Below are 22,919 nucleotides of genomic sequence, written 5' to 3'. Positions count from 1 at the left end.
ATAGACAGGTGTTCAAATACTTATTTGCAGTTGTATCATACAAATAAATAGTTAAAAAATCATATATTGTGATTTCTGGATTTTTTTTTTTTTAGATTATGTCTCTCACAGTGGACATGCACCGATGACATTTTCAGACCCCTCCATGATTTCCAAGTGGGAGAACTTGCAAAATAGCAGGGTGCTCAAATACTTATTTTCCTCACTGTATATATATACAGTGGGGAGAACAAGTATTTGATACACTGCCGATTTTGCAGGTTTTCCCACTTACAAAGCATGTAGAGGTCTGTCATTTTTATCATAGGTACACTTCAACTGTGAGAGACGGAATCTAAAACAAAAATCCAGAAAATCACATTGTATGATTTTTAAATAATTAATTTGCATTTTATTGCATGACATAAGTATTTGATCATCTACCAACCAGTAAGAATTCTGGCTCTCACAGACCTGTTCATTTTTCTTTTAGAAGCCCTCCTGTTCTCCACTCATTACCTGTATTAACTGCACCTGTTTGAACTCGTTACCTGTATAAAAGACACCTGTCCACACACTAAATCAAACAGACTCCAACCTCTCCACAATGGCCAAGACCAGAGAGCTGTGTAAGGACATCAGGGATAAAATTGTAGACCTGCACAAGGCTGGGATGGGCTACAGGACAATAGGCAAGCAGCTTGGTGAGAAGGCAACAACTGTTGGCGCAATTATTAGAAAATGGAAGAAGTTCAAGATGACGGTCAATCTCCCTCGGTCTGGGGCACCATGCAAGATCTCACCTCGTGGGGCATCAATGATCATGAGGATGGTGAGGGATCAGCCCAGAACTACACGGCAGGACCTGGTCAATGACCTGAAGAGAGCTGGGACCACAGTCTCAAAGAAAACCATTAGTAACACACTACACCGTCATGGATTAAAATCCTGCAGTGCACGCAAGGTCCCCCCGCTCAAGCCAGCGCATGTCCAGGCCTGTCTGAAGTTTGCCAATGACCATCTGGATGATCCAGAGGAGGAATGGGAGAAGGTCATGTGGTCTGATGAGACAAAAATAGAGCTTTTTGGTCTAAACTCCACTCGCCATGTTTGGAGGAAGAAGAAGGATGAGTACAACCCCAAGAACACCATCCCAACCGTGAAGCATGGAGATGGAAACATCATTCTTTGGGGATACTTTTCTGCAAAGGGGACAGGACGACTGCACCGTATTGAGGGGAGGATGGATGGGGCCATGTTATCACGAGATCTTGGCCAACAACCTCCTTCCCTCAGTAAGAGCATTGAAGATGGGTCGTGGCTGGGTCTTCCAGCATGACAATGACCCGAAACACACAGCCAGGGCAACTAAGGAGTGGCTCCGTAAGAGGCATCTCAAGGTCCTGGAGTGGCCTAGCCAGTCTCCAGACCTGAACCCAATAGAAAATCTTTGGAGGGAGCTGAAAGTCCGTATTGCCCAGCGACAGCCCCAGAACCTATGGAGGAGTGGGCCAAAATCCCTGCTGCAGTGTGTGCAAACCTGGTCAAGAACTACAGGAAACGTATGATCTATGTAATTGCAAACAAAGGTTTCTGTACCAAATATTAAGTTCTGCTTTTCTGATGTATCAAATACTTAAATGTCATGCAATAAAATGCAAATTAATTACTTAAAAATCATACAATGTGATTTTCTGGATTTTTGTTTTAGATTCCGTCACTCACAGTTGAAGAGTACCTATGATAAAAATTACAGACTTCTACATGCTTTGCAAGTGGGAAAACCTGCAAAATCGGCAGTGTATCAAATACTTGTTCTCCCCACTGTATATATATATATGGGGATGATTAGGAGGCCATGATGGACAGAGGACAATGGGCAAATTTGGCTAGAATGCCAGGGTTACACCCCTACTCCTGGGATTTTTTGTGACCACAGAGAGTCAGGACCTCGGTTTAACGTCTCATCCGAAGGACGGTGCTCTTTCACAGTATAGTGTCCCCCATAACTACACTGGGGTGTTAGGACCCAACGTAGAGACTCTTTCACCTAGATATCATAACATAGAGACTGCGTCTGTTCCCCCAAACTAGTAAATACCAAAACCCCCAGGTCCGTAGTCTGCCGGATCCAGTCCGTATCCAGACCAGATGGTGGATCCGGAATGACCACAAAAGCCCTTCATACATGCAGCAGCATTACTGTCAGGTCCGTATCTTTAAGTAAAGGTTTGTTTGTAAATCTTGCATTGAATTGTGTGTGACTGGTTTAATCAAAGAAATCCACAGAGAAATGTACCAAGTGAACAAATAATACACTATCGACATATTCACATACTTAAAAAATAAAAATAAAAAAACGTTTCCTATCATTAAGTCCCTTTGGAAGATAAAGTTATTTACTGATCATGTTGTGTTATTTCTCCTGCCTGTCCATATTCACTAACGCACCAGTGGGCAGGTCACAGAGGTAATGATGGAGTTGTAATCATCATTGATCTGTGTCTGTGCAGGCAGTCTTTTGCCACTGTATTCATCTCTATCGAGTTTTAAGTTTAAAAAAATTCTGTATGTTTTTATAGTACAATGATAGCCCTTCATGGGCAGCAAAGACCTTGACAAAACAAGCCCTCAGGACAAATTCTCAGCGTCTAGATTAGCCCTAAGCACAGATCCCTATAGCTAGCTGTGAATGTGTCATGCCAGGACCAGCTGGGCCCTAACAATTAAGAGTGACTTTTTAATGAAAAGAAACTCTAGGACTTACCCAAAACGCATTGACAATAGTGAGATGATCACTTCTAGAGTTTTGGGAGAGCATTTTTCTCCTGTGGTCCGCGATCTTCTCCTTTCCCTGAGATAAGCACATCCATCAGTCAAACAATCCCTCAATTAGAGAACGCCATCTGGGGCTGCACATGTTTATGTGAAAGCGTGTGTTTGAATGTACCAGTGGTATGAAGAAGGGATCTTTAAAGCTAAGGCTGGCCGCAATGGTAAGCACAGGATCCATACAGCCAAGAAGAGCCCCAAACAGAATCATTTTTCCTATGTGAGGCTCTACAGGCATACGGGCTAGATGAAATCCTAATGGAGTCAGCTCTTCACTCCTGTCCAGGGCGTTCTACAAGATAGAGCAGAGAAATGGTTGGCTTTTCAAACAAATACATTCAAAGTATTGTGCTACTGCTAAGCTCTTTGATTAGTCACTACACTTCTTAATTATACATCTTTCTGGAACACTTTATTCTCATTGGTCAATCACAGCATTTCACTGCCAATTAATTTTGTATAATAATGGTATAATAGACTTCTCACAGGCAACTTATTTTCCTATGCTGCTGTGTTCATTGCACGCCTCTCATATTGCTCTTTCTTCTTACATAAAATACTTTCAACTCAAATCAATATTTCATGTCAATTTAATTAGTGAATTGGTAATAAGTTGGTCCCTGGACTTCATCTCAGGGTTTATTTTGCGATAATGCCCGTCTGACTTTAGATTATGCTTTACTTAATAATCAACGCAATTTTTCAAGTCCATTTAAAGGAATAGTTCACTTAAAAATGAAAATTCTGTCATAATTTACTCACCCTCAAGTTGTTTCAAACCTGTATGAATTTCTTTCTTCTGCTGAACACAAAGGAAGATATTTTGAAGAATGTCGTTAACCGAACAGTTGATGGACCCCATTGACTTCCATAGTAATTTTTTTCCTACTATGGAAGTCAATGGGGTCCATCAACTGTCTGATTACCAACATTCTTCAAAATATCTTCCTTTGTGTTCAGATATTTTGAATGAACAGCAGAAGAAGAAAGAAATTCATACAGGTTTGAAACAAAGATGAAAGAATTAAACATTTTAAGTGAACTATTCCTTTAATTTATCTGGTAAGTAACCATGTAGCTGCTTTGTGTTGGGTTCCTGATTACCCAGTTTACCTTGTGATAATAACAGACTGTAATTTATCCCTTACTTATTTGCTAATCCAAACCTCCTTTTCTATCAATTATTCCTCACTATCATCTTTTTATCCTCTTACCAGGTCCACCAGGTGTGTGATGGCCAGCTCTATCGCTTTGTCTGATGGGGGATCCAAAGTTTTCCGCAGGAAACATGCAATAGGGCCCAACTTCAGTATCTGAAAGAGAGAGAGAGAGAGAGAGAGAGAGAGAGAGAGAGAGAGAGAGAATCACACTATTACAAAATGTACAAAGTACTCAATCTAAGCACATACAATTATAATATGTAATATAAGATGAAGGCTTTGTGTGAATAAATGAGAGTGAATGTTCATCAGGGCCCTGCTGTACCACTGAGCAGCAGACAGAACTGGTACTGGGCAGCCATATGGAGATGAAAATGAGCAGTAACTGACACAGCTAAAAGGCATAGTTATACGATTACACTGGCTCTCAGATACAATGACAGTGATTAATGTCCCTTTGAATCCATTAGTTTGTTTGTGTGCTCACTCATTATAGTCACCGGAGACTATTTGTGAAACCTCTGCCTTCAGGCCCCATTATAGCCAAACAGATACAAGGGAAAGAGGTTGTGCGTATGTAAAGAAGAGAGTGTATGTGTTGGAGAGCTCTCTCTCGCTCTCTCTCTCTCTCTCTCTCTCTCTCTCTCTCTCTCTCTCTCTCTCTCTCTCTCTCTCTCTCTCTCTCTCTCTCTCTCTCTCTCTCTCTCTCTCTCTCTCTCTCTCTCTCTCTCTCTCTCTCTCTCTCTCTCTCTCTCTCACCTTTACTTGCAAGCAAAGCTCTTCAAGTGGAGTGCGTTGGATCTCAGGTAACTGGTAGTTATCCAGGAGGCTGGCCCTCAGTCCATTATACAGGTGATAACATTTCCCTGGAGACACTCTGCCCAGACACAAACACACACACAAAACAAAAGGGACACAGGAAATACAATGTCACACTGCATCCATCAGGAAAGTCTCTTTGATGAATGCAAATTGCTACTGGCTAAATGTAATCGAGAGTTCAATCATGCGTAGGTAGTGTACAAAAACATTTCAGCCTGTTTTTTTTTTTATTAATTTAGCAGACCAAATGAAGATATATTATATATTAAAATTATATTGTATTAGTTTAAACTAAAAACCTGTATTTATTTGATTTGAATATACTGAACTGAATTCTGTAATTCTCATGGATGGGGAGGGAGAGAAAGATAAGTAACAAAGGTAGACATATTGTTTTTCACATTTTCTGCATTTCGGCCAGTCTAAGCTGCAATGTGGCTCAGACTTTATGCCGATAGTCAACGGTTTGTCTATGTAAGACTAGTCAAAGCTTGCTGATGTGAAAGTCAATTTGCTTTCCCATGAATAATGCAGTGCTATGGAGTTACTGTGGCAACGGGGCAGTGCGTGTGAATGTGCACAGGTACAATAAGAGGGGGTATACATTTGGGCATTTGTGAACAAGTATGAAAATGAAATGGTGTGTCAGAGCCTGTGCTGAGCATTAGGGCAGATTCATGTAGATGCAAAACTAGTGACTGACTTATTATCTCTCTTTCATACAAACAAACACTCTCGCTCACTGTCTAAAAAGCATGAGTCACTATGCCAATTTAAACCCCAACATGTAGACACCGGACAAAACTGCACACACACAAAGCTTCAGTTTTTCAATGCAAACTAAACAACATCATCAAAAACATCTTTGACAGTGTTGGGGAAGTTACTTTTAAAAAGTAGTGTTTGCTCGTTACTCGTTACTTTTTAAAAAAGTAATCCGTTACTTTACTTAGTTACCCCATTTGGAAAGTAACTTTTTACGTTACTCGTTACTATTACGTTACTTTTATGCGCGCCCGCACCACTTCTCTCCGCTCCGCTCCCCCCACCGAACTTTAAATTTCGGCAACAGCCAATAAAGCGCTCCTGCTCTCTAACACCGGTGCGAATCGCGTCTTGATAGCATAGGACAAAATGATATAGAAGACATAAGCTTAGTTTTCAGACATACGACTCACTCTAAGGGAGTAGGAGAAAAAAATATATATTTTGAGAGAAACAAATATATTTTGTTTAAAAGTACACATATTCAAGCTTTCTATATATTTCTCAGGTCTGTGAGACAAGTATAGCTTATCTGAGTTTCGGTTCATTTACAGTATGGAGACGAGCTCCAGTTCACGCGCTGGTACCGTCATGATTATTTTGCATGCCATATTTACTTATTTATTAAATTCAGGCAATTAATTGGTTGGTAAAACATTGATTAAAATTAAGATACAATTAATACACAACGAAATTTGTTTTAAAGAAAGTCTTTCTACAAAAACAAACTTAATAAAGTGGTGTAAATCATGTCTGCCCACTCCATTTATCTCCCGATATATTGCACAAAATTATGATCTTACTCATGCTTTTCACTTTTCATATAATCAACATAGATTAAAATATTTATTTATTTATTTTATTTAAACATAAATATGAAACTAAATAGTTTTCTTTAATTTACTTCTTATTAAATTCAGGCAATTGATTGATAAAACATTGATTAAAATTAAGATACAATTAATACAAAACGAAATTCACTTTAAATACAGGTTTTCTACAAAAACAAACTTAATAAAGTGGTCAAAATCATGTCTCCACACAAAATTGTTATTTTATTTAATTTAAACATAAATATTAAACTAAATCGTTTTCTTCAGTTCTCAACAGTTCTCTTCTCTCAAGCGCGCAGCTGAGGCAGTGTCGCTGTCAAATATATCCATGGGAAAAGTAACGTTGCGCCGAATTGAAAAAGGAACTACGTTTCGTTACCAAATTTTTAGTAGTAACGCGTTACACTACTTTTTACACGAAAAAGTAGTTACGTTACTGTAACGCGTTACTTTGTAACGCGTTACACACAACACTGATCTTTGACATATTCCCAATTAAAGTAGATTTACAGTCCATTTAGAGTAAATAGACACAAAGAGAGAGAACCAAACAGGATTTACGTATAGTGAGGAATGTGGCCTTCAACTTCAAGAAAAGCCAACAGGAAGATTTTTTTTTTTTTTTTTTTTACTTTCCTATCAAATGATTGAGATAACAAAAGACTGAGATAACTATGAAGCTACTCAAGGCCACATCTTTCCTCTCTGTGTGGACTTAAAAAAAAAATAAACCTTGAGAGAAGCACTGTCTCGACAGACAGACCTTTCATGAACAAAAATACTAGTCAGAAATGAAAAGACCTGAGGATGTGAAAAGATGAAAGGAGAAGTGTTATTAGATTCAGATTAAACAGGGTTTGAAATTCTATCATTATTTACTCACCCTCATGTTAAAAACCTATATGACATTATTTCCGCAGTGGGAAAAAAATTATAATTAATTAGAAAAAATATTGTGTTCCATAAAATAAAATAACGTTATGCAGGTTTGGAATGACATGGACTCATTTTTGGGTGAACTATCCCTTTAATTTTAATCAAATAACAAAAGAAAAAGAGAGAAAAAAATCATTCACTGTTCTTGACTAACTTTTGTAGCTTTTAATATGAAACAATGAAGATTTAATTTATAGAGTGAAAACTGTATATTTATCTATGTTTTTTTATACATTTGACAAATTGATTCAATTTTTTTTTTATTTCTGATAAATAGACCTGCCTGAAAAACATTAAGCACTGTTTCATTTATATCTTTGTTTCATTATATTAATTTGTCCTTTCGCTGAATTAGGTTTTGCTGTGATATCAAAGTTGGTGTTGAGAATAATAATTTTTTAAAGTTTTGAAAGTCTAACATTTTGATATTGCAACAACCTTATTTCAAGCAAAAATAACTATATTGTGATATATAGTTATTGTGAAAAAAAAAAAAAAGACTCATATTGTGATATAATAATTTGGTCATATTACCCACCCCCCTACAAATAGCACAAGTCATATGGATACATTTTTATGGTTTTTATTTTTTTAAATAGTTTTGGTCACTATAAACTGTCAAAAACTTCTGTATTGATTATACTCGTAATTTTCTACAAAAGAAAGTACTACAGAATGAAGCAATACGTGGATAAATTAATTTCTTTAAGTTTTATAAAAATTCACTGTGGAATAGAAACTAAAATCCCAAAATAGTGTGATACGAAAAAAAGAAAAAACTTAAAATCAATTTTATCCCACAGCATTTCGGTGATACAAGCATACACTGCATATCCTCCTGAGAGGTTTGACATTCTTCCACGGGGTGCAATTCCTACGACTGAAATTGGTTTTGATACTTGTGAATGGATTGAGGAAGAGCTGCTGATATATGGAGGGAATAACATATAAAGGAGGATAAATGAGGGGAGGGAGAGAGAGGGAGAAAGATCTGTACCTGCCAGCACGGCCCTTCCTTTGTTTGGCGTTGGCTAAGCTCACCCACTCCGCTGTCATGGTCCTGATATTGTTCTGGGTGTCAAAATGAGTTTCCTTAATCTTCCCTCCATCGATCACATACACAACATCATCTATCGTAATACTGAAAGAGACAGAGTTTGAAAGAGAAATATCACAAGGTATTCATGATGACACGAAAGTAGAGGAAAAAATGTCCTCTAAAGTCAAAATTGGCAAAATTTTTAGTCTTAATAAATGTCCCTGGTCATGATTCATTAGGTCACATTATTCTAAGAGGGGAGAAAAACTTTTCTTGCCGTCTGAAACTTTTCTGCCTGTAACAAAAGCCAATAATATCATGTGCTAATGTTTCCTCCTCTCCCCCAAGAATCCAAACAAATGCCAATGAATAAAATCAAGTTGAGTCTTGCGTTATTTCTCACTGAATATTCCGTTTCACTAAGAAATGTGTCTCTTGTCACCATGAAATCAAAATTGTAATTTCTTATCTGACTTATTTTTTTTAATAGAATACTGCAGTGTTTATTATAAATGATTTATCCATGCACATATTTATTATTATTTTTAATAATAGGTAAAATTAGATTTTGTAACATAGGATAAGAATCCTAAATCAACATAAGATTTGCTTCTGTAATAATTTTTTTTTTGAAAAATCCTAAATTAACTTTTAATTAAGATAGAAAGTTTCTGTAATACCGTAATACGCCCCCTGAACATTTTCAGAAATGGAGCCATTGCAAAATCGGTATGCTATGGCGACCATTTTGCTTTCCGCCATAACTTAATTATGTATTTTGTATTATATCTCCTGAACCAAACATGATAACATGGAAAATGTGATGTATACCCCTATGTTTTGATGGTCAAGGATTAGAATGATACCATATACTGTACATCATCATACATTGTTCAGGTGAATACTCATTGGTGAATTCAGTGACGTTGTGAGAAGGATTACAATGAAATCTCAGTATCTGAGAATCATCTGAAGCTGGGGCCACACTAAAAGATTTTTAAAATCTTATAATATTTTCAAAATGTGAGAGACCACAAACATGACGAAAAAAATTCATAGATTTATCCGTTTTGTTCCTCTAATGTGTGGAGTGCTCCAACATGAAAACGGGAAATCTCGCAAAAACTCTCGAATCAAACATGAAGTTAAGCAAACAAACATGGCGGACGACCGGCAAGAAGAAATGGTCCTTATAGTGTATGGATTGCTTTTTAAAGTGCCCCTATTATGCTATTTTAAAGTCTCCTAATTTGGAGGTCTCCTACAACAGGTTTACATGCATCAAAGGTCAAAAAAGGGTTTCATTTTCTCAAAATAAACATTGCACATCACATTTTTCAAGGATTCTCAAACGACTCCCTCCTTTCCCTCAGCTACTCTGCTTTGATTGGCCAGACAGCTCAGTTTGTTGTGATTGGTCTACTGCGTACAGCACGTGTCAAAAACAAAAATGCCCATTGCCAAAACTGAACTTCAGCTCCATCCGGAAGCTTCCTACAGCTCACCGATTGTACACCGTAAACTAAAGACAGTAACGAACGATGACGTCGATCTTACCATATCAGTCTGAAGATGAAACATTGTAAGAACTAGTCATTCAAACCGAACCTCCATTGCAAGGACGACTTGAGCAGGACGTTTCTCAGTGATGCACTACTCAGTCTGATGTACATTACGCAACTGTAATTCCTCACCATCAGCATTAACAAGTGTATGTCCATCAAAAATACGATGTGTATTTTTCTAATTTATTCCGGTGAACATGTGGGAACTGTATCAATAACGGTGCACACATTAGGCGAGCTCTAGCGTGAATGACTGATGTAACATAAACATTGGTAAAACAAATATTGCTCCATACTTTATCTTTACTAAAAGTAGTAAGAACAACAGACGATCTGCATAAATAGACACAGTTTTAGGTAATAGTGGATCACAGCTGATTAGCATAAGTATTTCAGTAAGACAGTGATAACATGATTTAGCCAGTTAGCAGGAGAGCTACACAATATAAAACACAAAGCGAAGTATTTTGAACACTGGTAGAAAATATATACATCAATAATTAGTCATACTTACAGGTTGTTTGATTGGATTGGATTGCTCTTGTCTGCCTCGTTGCTCCTGCTGCTGCTGTTGCGTTGGTTTGCGTCTGTATATCTTTCTGTTTTGAATCATTATTTGCTATCATTCCTTGTTGTTTATACTGCTAAATATAGCTTACTTAACATCACACATTAACCTGACATCGCTAGCTTCAGTCTAAATCGTTATTTTGAGTACAACAACCTAGTAATTTGCTAGCCTGTTAGCGTACAATCTGTCTGCTCTTTATTTATTTTTTCTCGCGCCTTTTACGAGTTCATCAAACAACTTAGGTGAGTAGGATCAGTCAGCAAACACGGTGAGGTGCTGTGGTCGCGGGACAAAACACCGCCGATTATAACCTTAAACCTCTCCCCACTCAGTGAAACACCCACTGAGAATCCTGTTGAATGTGCCCTAGTTATTGACGGAACGTGAAAATAGAGACACCAGCCACCATAGTCACATGTTTGCCGGGAGCCAGAGCGCCTGACATCAAAGCAAATTTAAAAGTGCTGGCTAATGCTAATCATAAATTCTCTAAGATTATTATTCACGTCGGCACTAATGATGTTCGACTCTGCCAGTCGGAGATCTCTAAAATTAATGTTAAAGAGGTGTGTGAACTCGCAAGTACGATGTCAGGCACTGTAATTTGCTCTGGCCCCCTTCCTGTTCGCAGGAGTGATTAGATACTTAGTAGATTGTCCTCACTCAATGGCTAGCTGTCTAAGTGGTGTCCGCAAAATAATATAGAATTCATAGACAACTGGAAAAGTGGCAGACCTGACCTGTTGAAAAAAGATGGTATTCATCCCTGAATCCCTGAACAGGATGGTGCTGCTCTTCTCTCTAGTAATATGGCACATAGTCTTAGAGCTCAAACATGAATTGGGGCTCAGGTCAGGAAGCAGACAGACTGGCTAAACCGACCGTCTGCCAGCTGTCTCAAGTCACCAAGGTCAGATAAATCCCATCACATAGAGACTCTTTCACCTAGATAATCATCATCATCCAGAAACTGTGTCTGTTCCCCGAATTAGGACATACAAAAAACTTCCAAACCCATCTAAGGGTAAAAATTTAATTGATGTTCAACAAATAAAAAACAGATATAATACAAATGAGCAAATGATAAAGCTTGGGTTGCTGAATATTCGATCCCTTACTTCAAAAGCACTTATTGTTAATGATGATTACAGACTATAACCTAGATGTGCTGTGTTTGACAGAAACCTGGCTAAAACCAAACGATTACATTACTTTAAATGAGTCCACCCCCCAAGATTACTTTTATAAACATGAACCTCGTCTGAAAGGCAAAGGGGGAGGTGTTGCTGTAATTTATAGTAATATTTTCAGAATTACTAAGAAGTCTAGTTTCAAATATAATTATTTTGAAGTGTTGGTGCTTAATGTAGCAATATATAGTGTAAATGATAAATCACGTTTGAGATTTTTGCTGGCTACTGTATACAGGGCACCATGCAGACTTTATCAAACAATTTGCTGATTTTCTATCAGAGTTAGTACTGGCTGAAAATAAAGTCCTAATTGTTGGTGATTTTAATATACATGTAGATAACGAAAAAGATGCATTGGGATTGGCATTTAAAGACATTCTTAACTCTATTGGAGTTAGACAACACTTGTCAGGACCTACACATTGTAGTAATCATACTCTAGATCTAATATTATCACACAGAATCAATGTTGATGCCGCTGAACTTCTGCAGCAGAGTGATGACTTCTCAGATCATTATCTAGTCTCATGTAAACTTCATTTAGCCAAGGCTGCAAAGCCAACTCCGTGTTACAAATATGTTAGACCTATCACTTCTGTCACTAAAGATTGCTTTATTAATAATCTTCCTGATCAGTTTCATCATCTCAGCATCCCAGATAGCTTAGAAGAACTCGATATTGCGAAATAAACTTTTATATCTCTCTTTTCCAGCACTTTAGACACAGTTGCTCCATTGCGCTTAAAGAAGATTAAAGAAAATAGTCCAATGCCGTGGTACAACGAGCACACTCGGGCCCTTAAGAGAGCAGCCAGAAAAATGGAGTGAAACTGGAAGAAAACAAAACTAGAGGTATTTCGGATTTCATGGAAAGAGAGCTCGATTGCATACAGAGAGGCTTTAAAAGCTGGTAGATCTGCTTATTTTTCAACCCTATTAGAAGAAAATAAACAAAACCCTAGGTTTTTATTTGAAACAGTGGCTAAACTAACGAAAAATAAAGCTTCAAGCCAAGAAGTTTCCAAGCAGAACAGCAGTAATGACTTTATGAACTTCTTCACTTATAAGATTGATAATATCAGGGAGAAAATTATAAAAAAAAGAACTAGAAGTACTAGAAAACGTCTACTACAGTATCGCATCAGGGAGTGCATTGTAGTCTCTCTAAGGAAAAATTTGATTCATTCATTGCTATAGAAGAGGAAGAATTTGCTAAACTCGTTAAATCATCTAAATCGATAATATGTATATTAGACCCTATACCAACTAAGCTACTGAAAGAGATGCTTCCAGAGGTCATAGATCCTCTTCTATATATCATTAATTCATCTTTGTCATTAGGATACATACCAACAACTTTTAAGTTGGCTATGATTAAACCACTTGTTAAAAAACCACAACTTGATCCTACAGAATTAGTCAATTACAGGCTTCAATCTTGTTGTCAATTACAATCTTCACAACTATGTTCCTTTTTAGAAAGAAATGATATCTGCGAGGATTTTCAATCAGGATTTAGACCGTACCATAGTACTGAGACTGCTCTCATTAGAGTCACAAATGATTTGCTCTTATCATCCGGTCATGGTTGTATCTCTCTATAGTGTTACTCGATCTTAGTGCTGCATTTGACACTATCGACCACAACATTCTTTTAAATAGACTTGAAAATGATGTTGGCATTAGTGGAATTGCATTAGCATGGTTTAAATCATACTTATCTGACCGTTATCAGTTTGTAGCAGTAAATGAAGAGATGTCTTATCGATCACAAGTTCAGTATGGTGTACCACAAGGCTCAGTACTAGGACCGTTGCTGTTCACTCAGTACATGCTACCCTTGGGAGATATCAATAGGAAGCATGGAATTAGTTTTCACTGTTATGCTGATGATATGCAGCTCTATATTTCTTCAAACCCTGATGAAACTTACAAATTCACAAAATTAACGGAATGCATAGCTAATATAAAAAACTGGATGACTAGCAACTTCCTACTACTTAATTCTGAAAAAAAAAAGAGATTCTGATTATTGGACAAAAAAATTTCCTCTACGTAATAATCTAGAATACTGTCTAACACTTGATGGCTGCTCTGTCAAGTCTTCGTCGTCATTTAGGAAACTGGGTGTGCTCTTTGATACCAATCTTTCATTTGAAAGTCACGTGTCTAGCATCTGTAAAACCGCATTCTTTCATCTTAAAAAAATATCTAAATTACATCATATGCTCTCAATGAAAAATGCAGAACAATTAGTCCAAGCGTTCATGACATCAAAGCTAGATTATTGCAATGCTATTATGGGTGGTTGCACTGCACGCTTAATAAACAAACTACAGCTGGTCCAAAAAACTTAAAAATACTGGTCCAAAAGAGTACTTACCAGAACCAGGAAGTATGACCATATTAACCTGGTTCTGTCAACACTGCATTGGCTCCCTATTAAACATTGTACAAATTTTTAAATATTTCTGATCACTTACAAAGCACTAAATGGTTTAGCTCCCCAGTACTTGAGCGAGCTCTTAACGCATTATAGTCCTTCACGTCTATTGCAATCTCAAAATTCTGGCCAGTTGCTAATACCTAGAATATCAAAATCGACTGCTGGCGGTTTATCCGAGGTTTACCGCAGTCCGCTGGATCCAGGCCGTATCCAGATCTGATGAAGGACCTGCGCCTGGACACGATAACAATGCAGTCCTGAAGTGTCAAATCAGTTCCTCCCTGTTTACTGAAGTCAGCTGGATCACGGCCGTATCCAGATCAGATGGTGGACCTGCACCTGGACCCATCCATGGGTCACATCCCTGAAGTGCCAGCCTCATCAGCCCTGGGAAGGCTTCATCGACACGACCAATCTGACTTCTGACATGTAATGCTGCCTGGATCATAATCATACACTGTTCGCTCGTTGGCCTGAGTAGAACTGGCCCCCGACTGAGCTTGGGTTCTCCCAAGGCTTTTTTCTCCATTCTGTCACCTGATGGAGTTTTGGTTCCTTGACACTGTTGCCTTGGCTTTTGGCTTGCTTAGTTGTGGACATTTAATATTCAACAATATTATTGATCTGCCTTACTTAAGGTGGACGATGACGCAATTTTCTTCTAGAAACAAACTTTTTTGTATTATTGTATTTTGATGTATTATTTTCATGTTATCACTGTGAAGCTGCTTTGATGCAATTTGTGTTGTAAAAAGCGCTGTATAAATAAAGGTGACTTGACTTGTGATTCTGAGGAGCAAGTTAGTCCAAATAAGCTGGGTACTGACCCATCTTTCTAGAGCAAGTGTTTTGCGAATCCTGCACTGAACTCCGAGATTTGAGAAGCAGTTGTCAGTAAAATGAAGGGAACACAGCAAAAGTTTGGGATTATACTGCTGTGGTATCGTGGTAAAGATTTATTTTAACCACTGATTCTTCACTGCCTCATCCTTTGGAAGTGAAAATAAACCGAATTTACTTTCACAGTGGAGAGCAGAGCGTCTTGCCACATGATAAGCTACAGCTACAGAAAGATGTTCTGTCCATGCAGAACGTAGTCGGGCATTATACAAACTAGTGCAAAATGCCCATGTAAAATCAGTTTTTAAGTGTGTTTTTAGTAATTGTTGGTTTGGTGTGTTTGAGTGCTCATTGTTACAATTACACAGCAAAAGTTCAGTGACATTTTTATTTGTGCATGGTAGAAAGCACAACGTAAACTCACAAAGTGAATAGGCTACTACAAATGATGGCCGTGAAAGAGACTGTGAACGCATTGAAAAGGATATGTTTAGTTGGTGAATAGCATAGGCTACTATTACACAGTAGCGATAACGTTAAGTGCACCAGAATGAAATATAATATTCAGAAGTAAACAGCATAGCTGACTTACAGATTCAGTTTACATCCACAAATGAATAAGCGCGTTGATTCAGGGAGCAGTGCAAAGTGCCCCTGCAAAATCAGTTTTTGTGAGCTGATCGCCGTCAAAAAAGTTCAGGAGATATTTCTTAGCGTTGGCTGATTTCAACAGTTTCAATATGATAAAAAATAACTTTTATATTGATTCAATGGATTAATTGCATTTTTAAAAAAAAAGTGTCATGAATTTATTGCATTTTTGGGTAAAAATAATCCGGTTTTATAATAAATCTTTGAAAATCAAAATCTGGATTTGAATTTTTTATGTTATTATAACCTAAAGATGCTATGTGAAAGTTTGAAACAGAAAATAGTGGTTTTCATCTTGCCACTTTCTTGGTAAATAAAACACATTTTACTCAAATTAATCAAAACTAGTGCAAAATGTCCGTGCAAAATCAGTTTTTGAGTGTGTTTTTAGTAATTGTTGGTTTGGTGTGTTTGAGTGCTCATTGTTACAATTACACAGCAAAAGTTCAGTGACATTTTTATTTGTGCATGGTAGAAAGCACACAGTGAACTCCGAAAACGCTATGCTTGAGCAAACAGTTTATGAATAGGCTACTACAAATGATGCCCGTGAAAGAGAATGTGAACGCATTGAGTAGGATATGTTTAGTTGGTGAATAGCATAGGCTACTATTACACAGTAGCGATAACGCTAAGCACTCCAGAATGAAATATAATATCCAGAAGTAAACAGCATAGCTGACTTACAGATTCAGTTTACATCCACAAATGAATAAGCGCATCGATTCAGGGAGCAGTGCGAAGTGCCCGTGCAAAATAAGTTTTTGTGAGCTAAACGCCGTCAAAAAAGTTCAGGAGGTATTTCTTAGCGATGGCTGATTGAATGTATTTTAGTCCAGTGCCTGTATAGCCTATAAGATTAGTAATGACCGAGTTCTGGATTTGAATTTTTTATGTTATTATAACCTAAAGATGCTATGTGAAAGTTTGAAACAGAAAATAGTGGTTTTCATCTTGCCACTTTCTTGGTAAAGAAAACACATTTTTACTAAAATTAATCAAAATGGATTTATCACGTTCTGGAACAAAACTATAATATTCAGAAGTAAACAGTGTAGCTGACAGAGTGTTAACCTCCTGAGACCCGAGAGCTTGCCTGGTGTGCATTTTATAATTGTTCTTGCTATTTGGGATAAGTTGGACCTAATAAGTATAATAACTAAAATTTGTTTTTGTACTGGAAGTAGTTTTTGCAGAAAATGATGTCCTCATGCGAGGACAGTGGGTCTATGTTTTACCATATGATGTCCTCATGCGAGGACAGTGGGTCTATAATTTACCATTTTACTAGCAATTATGTGAAGTATCAGTACAAATGAAGTGATAAACACTTAACAAAATCTGATTTTTATAATAGTACTGGTAATGGCCAGCAGGGAGCAGTAGAAGGCCACTTATTGGCTCACTTTCATTTTGAAATTCTTGATTTTTACCAGTTTTCTGCACTAAAGCAAACCAGTTTTTCCATGTTAACTCAATAATTCATGCTTACACACACACACACACACACACACACACATACACACACAGACAAATGTTGTTTTTTCAATGCTATTGCGATCCGTCTAAAAATTCCCAAGTTTAGCTAACCACATGGTAGAATAAATAACGTAATATAGTCCCAATGTCCTCAAACGAGTACTTCACATTTACTGATGTCCTGGAGTGCTACTATTACTAAAATATGTCAAATTTTAATCCCCATATGATGATGGAGACAGTATTGTACATAAATACATTTGTTTCATTCATATAATTTGAATAGATTTTTTACCTGGGTCATTTTTCTTTCGGGAAGTGTTTTGCTGATATTTTGCTGATTTTCCAGCCATTTTCTTCTCACTGACATTGGTGTAATGTTGTTATATCACCACAAGATGGTGTGGGCAGTGTCCCTAAATGTGGCCAACATGTCTAAGATTTACAAATTTGACTATCATTGTGTCAAGAGGCAAAAATGTAATGTCCTCATATGAGGACACAGGGTCTCAGGAGGTTAATGTCAGAATGTTTATTTTTAAACCACAACCTTCTTTGACCGATACAACCACTGATCTATATAGAATGACTGGATAGCTCATGACGTCATAAACAGTGAAGCCACCGCGCCGCCATATTGGTATTCCCTAGTGAGCTCACGCGTTCTATTGAATCAATAGGAAATTTTATGATTTGACTGAAAAAACATTGCCTAACGAGACAGTTTTTAAATCTAAAGTCTCCCTGTACATTCTCACAACGCAAACATCCTAAGCATTTAAATGGGTATTTGTTTAAAGTCGGAAATTTTTCCTGCTTATTAAAAAAACGGCAATTTCTTTGCAAAAGGAATAAAAAGCTGTACGAGAACACTAGTCGGCCTTCACTGAAAAGCTATCTTCACAGGTAAGAAAAACAGTTTGATACTATTAATTAAATAGTGAATGCTAAAGACCTATATTTTTGTGAATTGGTGAATATTCAGGTGAATATTGTTTCGTAGCCACGAATTAATAATACCTCAGCACGTTATAATTTGTTCCCTCGTTTTATTATATTGTAGCCACGTTGTAATTCGTTAAATCAAAATGAGGGAGGGAATTAGTTCGTCGTTCAAGTCGTCGTAACAACGAATTATTTAGATCAGTGGACAGGGCGCATAAGAACAAGCAGAGAGAGAGCCCCGGCCGCGCGCGCGCACTCTCACCGCCTTCAAACATCACGAGCACTGTAGGTTATTGCTCTCTCTCTCCCTCGCGCATATCAACATCAATTGACACAATAGTAAAAGGTCGGTAGACCGATTGTGTTTTATAGATTAGTAGTTTGTTCATATAAAGTGTTTGATTAGCAAGTACATGTTCAGGAAATGCATAATACAAATTGTATGGGTTAATGTAACGGTAAACGGACTCTGCACGAAGCTCTTTTGAAGCTGTCAAATGGTGTCGCTATTGGACACTTAATTGTGATTATTGCTGCTCTGAGGTTTCTTATAGGCTACTGTTGACTGTTTTATCGTTGTTTTTTGAAGAAGCAGCAGCTCTTGCCTCGGAGAAAACAACACGGGCATAGCGACAATTTTGCATATACATTACTACTAATAGGGCTTGAATTACAACCTGTGGGCAGTTTTTCCTACATCCTTTTGTGAACGTCGTTCTCTTACGAGAGGTCTCTCGTACTGCGTAAGAGTATCTTACGCTAGGGGAAAATCCTTTTTCCACGAGATATTGAAGCCAAAAATTATCCTTAATTTAGCAATAATGTAAAGCGCGTTGCGGCAGCATACAGACATAGGCAAGACGGCTCGCGCGCCTATTGGCTGGTCTGCTGGCAACTGCGTGAGCCTATCGAGCGAGGCCTAGCATGACGTCAGACCCACCACGTGATCTGCGTTTCCTGGGTGAGGAACATGCAGCTCTCGCGCTCGCTGAGGGCGGCTGCCCTCATTGCGAGCCTATGCCCATGGCGACTCTGAGGACTTGGCTGGCATTTTTCACCGAGGCTGCACCCCCGCCCGCCGTGGTACCGCGCCGTAAAAAGCGCCGTGCTCAGCGGGTCCCGGAACCTTCTCCCAGCCGGCAAAGCTCGCCGGTTCGCCCGCCTGCTTCACCGGCTTCGTCAGCTTCTCTTCCCGGCGGACAGCGGCCGCGGTCTGCCGCCGCTTCCGTCGACGACGCTGACGAGGAAGCCCTGCTGAGAGAAGAGGATTCCTGCTCTATTCTGGCGTCAGGCAGTGAAGGTTGGGCGAGCTCTGAGGACCTCGCGCCCCCTGCCCGCACATCGTCAGGTAAAAGAGCGAGCATTGAGACGGAGCTCATGCGCGTACTCGCACAGGCCGCGGCGAGCCTCGGCCTTGAGTGGTCTACGCCTGAGCAGCCTGCTCACAACCGGCTGGACGACTATTTTCTGCCAGGGGAACGCGCTTCGCCTGCGTCCAAGCCAGCGCACTTTCTTCCTGAGTTACATGAAGAAGTCGCTAAGTCTTGGAACGCCCCCTATTCGGCCAGAACGCGCTTTTCTGTTTCTCTGGCATTCTCCTCTGTCGACAGTGCCAAGGACAGAGGATACCATTCCCTGCCGCCGGTCGAAGAGGCGATAGCTACCCACTTATGCCCGCCCTCCGCTGGACGGCACGCTAAGATGGCGCTACCCTCGAAAGCTTGCCGCACGACGTCAACCCTGCTCCGCCGCGCTTTCTCCGCCGCCCGGCAGGCCGCGTCAGCGCTACACACCATGGCCACATTGCAGATTTTCCAGGCTGATCTCCTCCGAAAACTGGACGAGAAAGGACCAGATGCAATCTGCGCGCGCTACTAAGTCCGCTGCACAGGCCATAGGACGGAGCATGGCCTCTCTCACCGTGACTGAGAGACATCTGTGGCTGACGCTCTCTGAAATGTCCGAGTCTGAGCGCACCGCGTTCCTCGACGCTCCGCTTTCTCCCGCTGGCCTCTTTGGATCTTCCGTCAAGGACTTTGCGGAAAGATTCGCTGAGGTACAGAAAGCGTCCCACGCCATGAAGCACTTCCTACCGAAGCACTCCCTTCATACAGGGCTCGCGCACATAAAATCGACTCAGATCGATTGCGCATTAAACGTAGTAAACGTGCCCACTACCCAGTGCCCACAAACACTATGTCCCGCATGTCTCAGGCTTTCCGTGAAAACGAAACCAGCATGCATTCACTCTGCTCAGGCGAGCAATGCTCTCAGTGTTGTAAATGTGCCCGCTATCCAGCGCCCACATCCACTCTTAGACATGACAGTTCCTATGAGACTCGCCCAGACCTCCCCCTCTCGGTTGACCACCATAGAGGGGTCGAGCGTGGGCAATCTGCCCGCTGTTATCAGCGCGCCCCCTGCCTCAAATGTCATAAGCGCCACGCTTATGTTACAGCACACCGAAGCCCCTCCGTCGCTGAACGAACGAAGCGCGCTTCGCATTCAACCCCTAGCTATCCATGCAGATGCATGGGCAGAGCTACCAGGGGTTTCGAAATGGGTGCTAGACATTATAAAAGGAGGCTATTCACTGCAGTTTCGCCGACGCCCTTGTCGCTATATGGCGTGTCGAAACCGCGGTGGAAACAGAAGTAGCACATCTACTTCGAGCCGAAATTCTAAAACTGTTGAGCAAAGGGGCCATAGAGCCTTTATCTCAAGCTCAGAGCGAAGGGGGGTTATACAGCAGATACTTCCTGGTGCCGAAAAAAGACGGGGGTCTCAGACCCATACTAGATCTAAGACAACTGAACAAAGTGCTTATGAAGCGACAGTTCAGGATGCTCACAACCAGAAAAATCCTCGCGCAGATTCGCCGAGGAGATTGGTTTGTGTCAATAGATCTGAAAGACGCGTATTTTCAAATACAGATAGCGTCACGTCACAGGCGATTTTTGAGATTCGCCTTCGAGGGCCAGTCACATCAGTACACAGTCCTGCCATTCGGCTTGTCCCTAGTACCCCGTCCATTCACGAAGTGTATGGACGCAGTGCTCGCACCCCTCAGACTTCGGGGCATGCGAGTGTTGAACTATTTGGATGATTGGCTGATTCTAGCGCAATCTCACTCGGAGCTCGTAGAGCACAGGACCATTTTGCTCGATCACCTCGAGAATCTCGGTCTCAGAGTGAACTGGGAGAAGAGTTCTCTGTCCCCCAGGCAGATAATATCTTTTCTGGGCACAGAACTGGACTCGCTCTCCATGATAGCACGTCTATCACCGCAGCGCACGCTGGACATTCAGCGCGCAGCGAACTCTTTCCGCTGAGGTGCTTCTGTCCCGCTCAAGAAATTTCTGAGGATGCTAGGTCTCATGGCCTCAGCATCATCAGTACTTCAGCTGGGCTTGCTCCGCATGCGCCCACTGCAGTTCTGGCTGAAAGCACGAGTACCACGCCGAGCGTGGGTCTCTGGTCGGCTTCGTCTCAAGGTCAATCAGAAATGCATTGCAGCTCTGAAACCTTGGAAGGCAAACGTACTCGGTTACTAACGTAACCTCGGTTCTCTCTAGAGAGGGAACGAGTACTGCGTAATATCTTACGCTAGGGGAAAACCTCTTTTCCACGAGATACTGAAGCCCAAAAATTATCCTTAATTTTGCAATAATGTAAAACGCATTGCAGCAGCATGCAGACATGGGCGAGACAGCTCGCGCGCCCATTGGCTGCTCTGCGGCAACTGCACCAGCCTATCGAGAGAGGCCCCTCATGACGTCAGAACCAATGATACGTCCTGTCCCGCCAAAAGAGGGTGGGCCCGGCTATAAATATAGCCTCGAGAGGCTGGTTTGACCAGTTTTTCATCGCCGAAGCGAACCAGAGCGTGATGCATGCACGGCAAGATACGCAGTACTCGTTCCCTCTCTAGAGAGAACCGAGGTTACGTTAGTAACCGAGTACGTTCTCTTACGAGAGGTTCTCTCGTACTGCGTAATATCTTACGCTAGGGGAACACAGTGTAAAACGCCGTGCGTGCTTGAGATACAACACTAAAGTCCCAAGGGCAGGTGCCCGGGGCTCATACAGTGCCTAATCACACGGGACTCACAGAGAATCCAGGAAGAGGGGCTAGAATAGCATCATTCCTATAATATAGAACTCTAATAAGAGCAGATTATATCAAGTGTTCCACACAGCCAGGGCGAACTCGGCCTGGACTGATAAATATGGGGGACTTACGCACTGCCCACAGAAGTATACAGACGATCAGTGATCGACGCTCTAGCAGTTTCAGCATCCTGAGCCGATAGCATCGGGCAGGCAATACTGAAAATTTAGACCGAGGGCAACTTAGCTTGTAAAGCGGGAACCTCGAGGTTATAAAACCTTATAAATGTAGACGGGGAGGCCCAGCCTGCCGCCATACAGATATCTTGCAAGGCAATCCCACTAGACCAAGCCCACGACGAGGCCATGCCTCTCGTGGAGTGCGCTTTGACACCTAACGGGCATTGCAGGCCCTTAGATGTATAAGCTAGCGCTATAGCATCAACTATCCATCTGGATAAACTCTGTTTTGACGCGGCTAGTCCCTTAGAACGTCCGCTGAACAAAACGAAGAGCTGCTCCGTCTGTCTGAAAACGGATGAGCGAGACACATAGGCTCTTAACGCCCTGACCGGGCAAAGGAAGCCTGCATCCCCTTCCTCTTCAGATACCGGCAGGGCCGACAGGGAGATCACCTGTGCCCTAAACGGTGTATTGAGGGATTTAGGAACATATCCGTGCTTTGGTTTGAGTATGACTCTCGAGTCATTAGGTCCAAACTCCATACACGTCGCGCTCACTGAGAGCGCTTGC

At 40.5% G+C, this 22,919-nt stretch overlaps 1 protein-coding gene across 2 annotated transcripts in view; it reads right to left on the bottom strand.

Moving 5' to 3' along the window:
* dhx36 (DEAH (Asp-Glu-Ala-His) box polypeptide 36) overlaps nt 1-22,919 on the bottom strand; it is a 145,361-nt gene that overhangs the window by 28,433 nt on the left and 94,009 nt on the right. For both annotated transcript variants that reach the window (XM_079874211.1, XM_079874212.1), the window contains exons 15-19: nt 8,325-8,468; nt 4,731-4,848; nt 4,026-4,124; nt 2,930-3,103; nt 2,747-2,833 (exon numbers count right to left, since the gene is read on the bottom strand). In XM_079874211.1, the coding sequence (XP_079730337.1) occupies nt 2,747-2,833; nt 2,930-3,103; nt 4,026-4,124; nt 4,731-4,848; nt 8,325-8,468 (622 nt within the window). The remainder of the gene's footprint in view (nt 1-2,746; nt 2,834-2,929; nt 3,104-4,025; nt 4,125-4,730; nt 4,849-8,324; nt 8,469-22,919) is intronic.

The sequence above is a fragment of the Squalius cephalus genome (assembly GCF_949319135.1).
Source record: "Squalius cephalus genome assembly, chromosome: 6".
Lineage (NCBI taxonomy): Eukaryota > Metazoa > Chordata > Actinopteri > Cypriniformes > Leuciscidae > Squalius > Squalius cephalus.
Note: the sequence above shows the minus strand (reverse complement) of the source record. Positions and strands in the feature narration are given on the sequence as shown.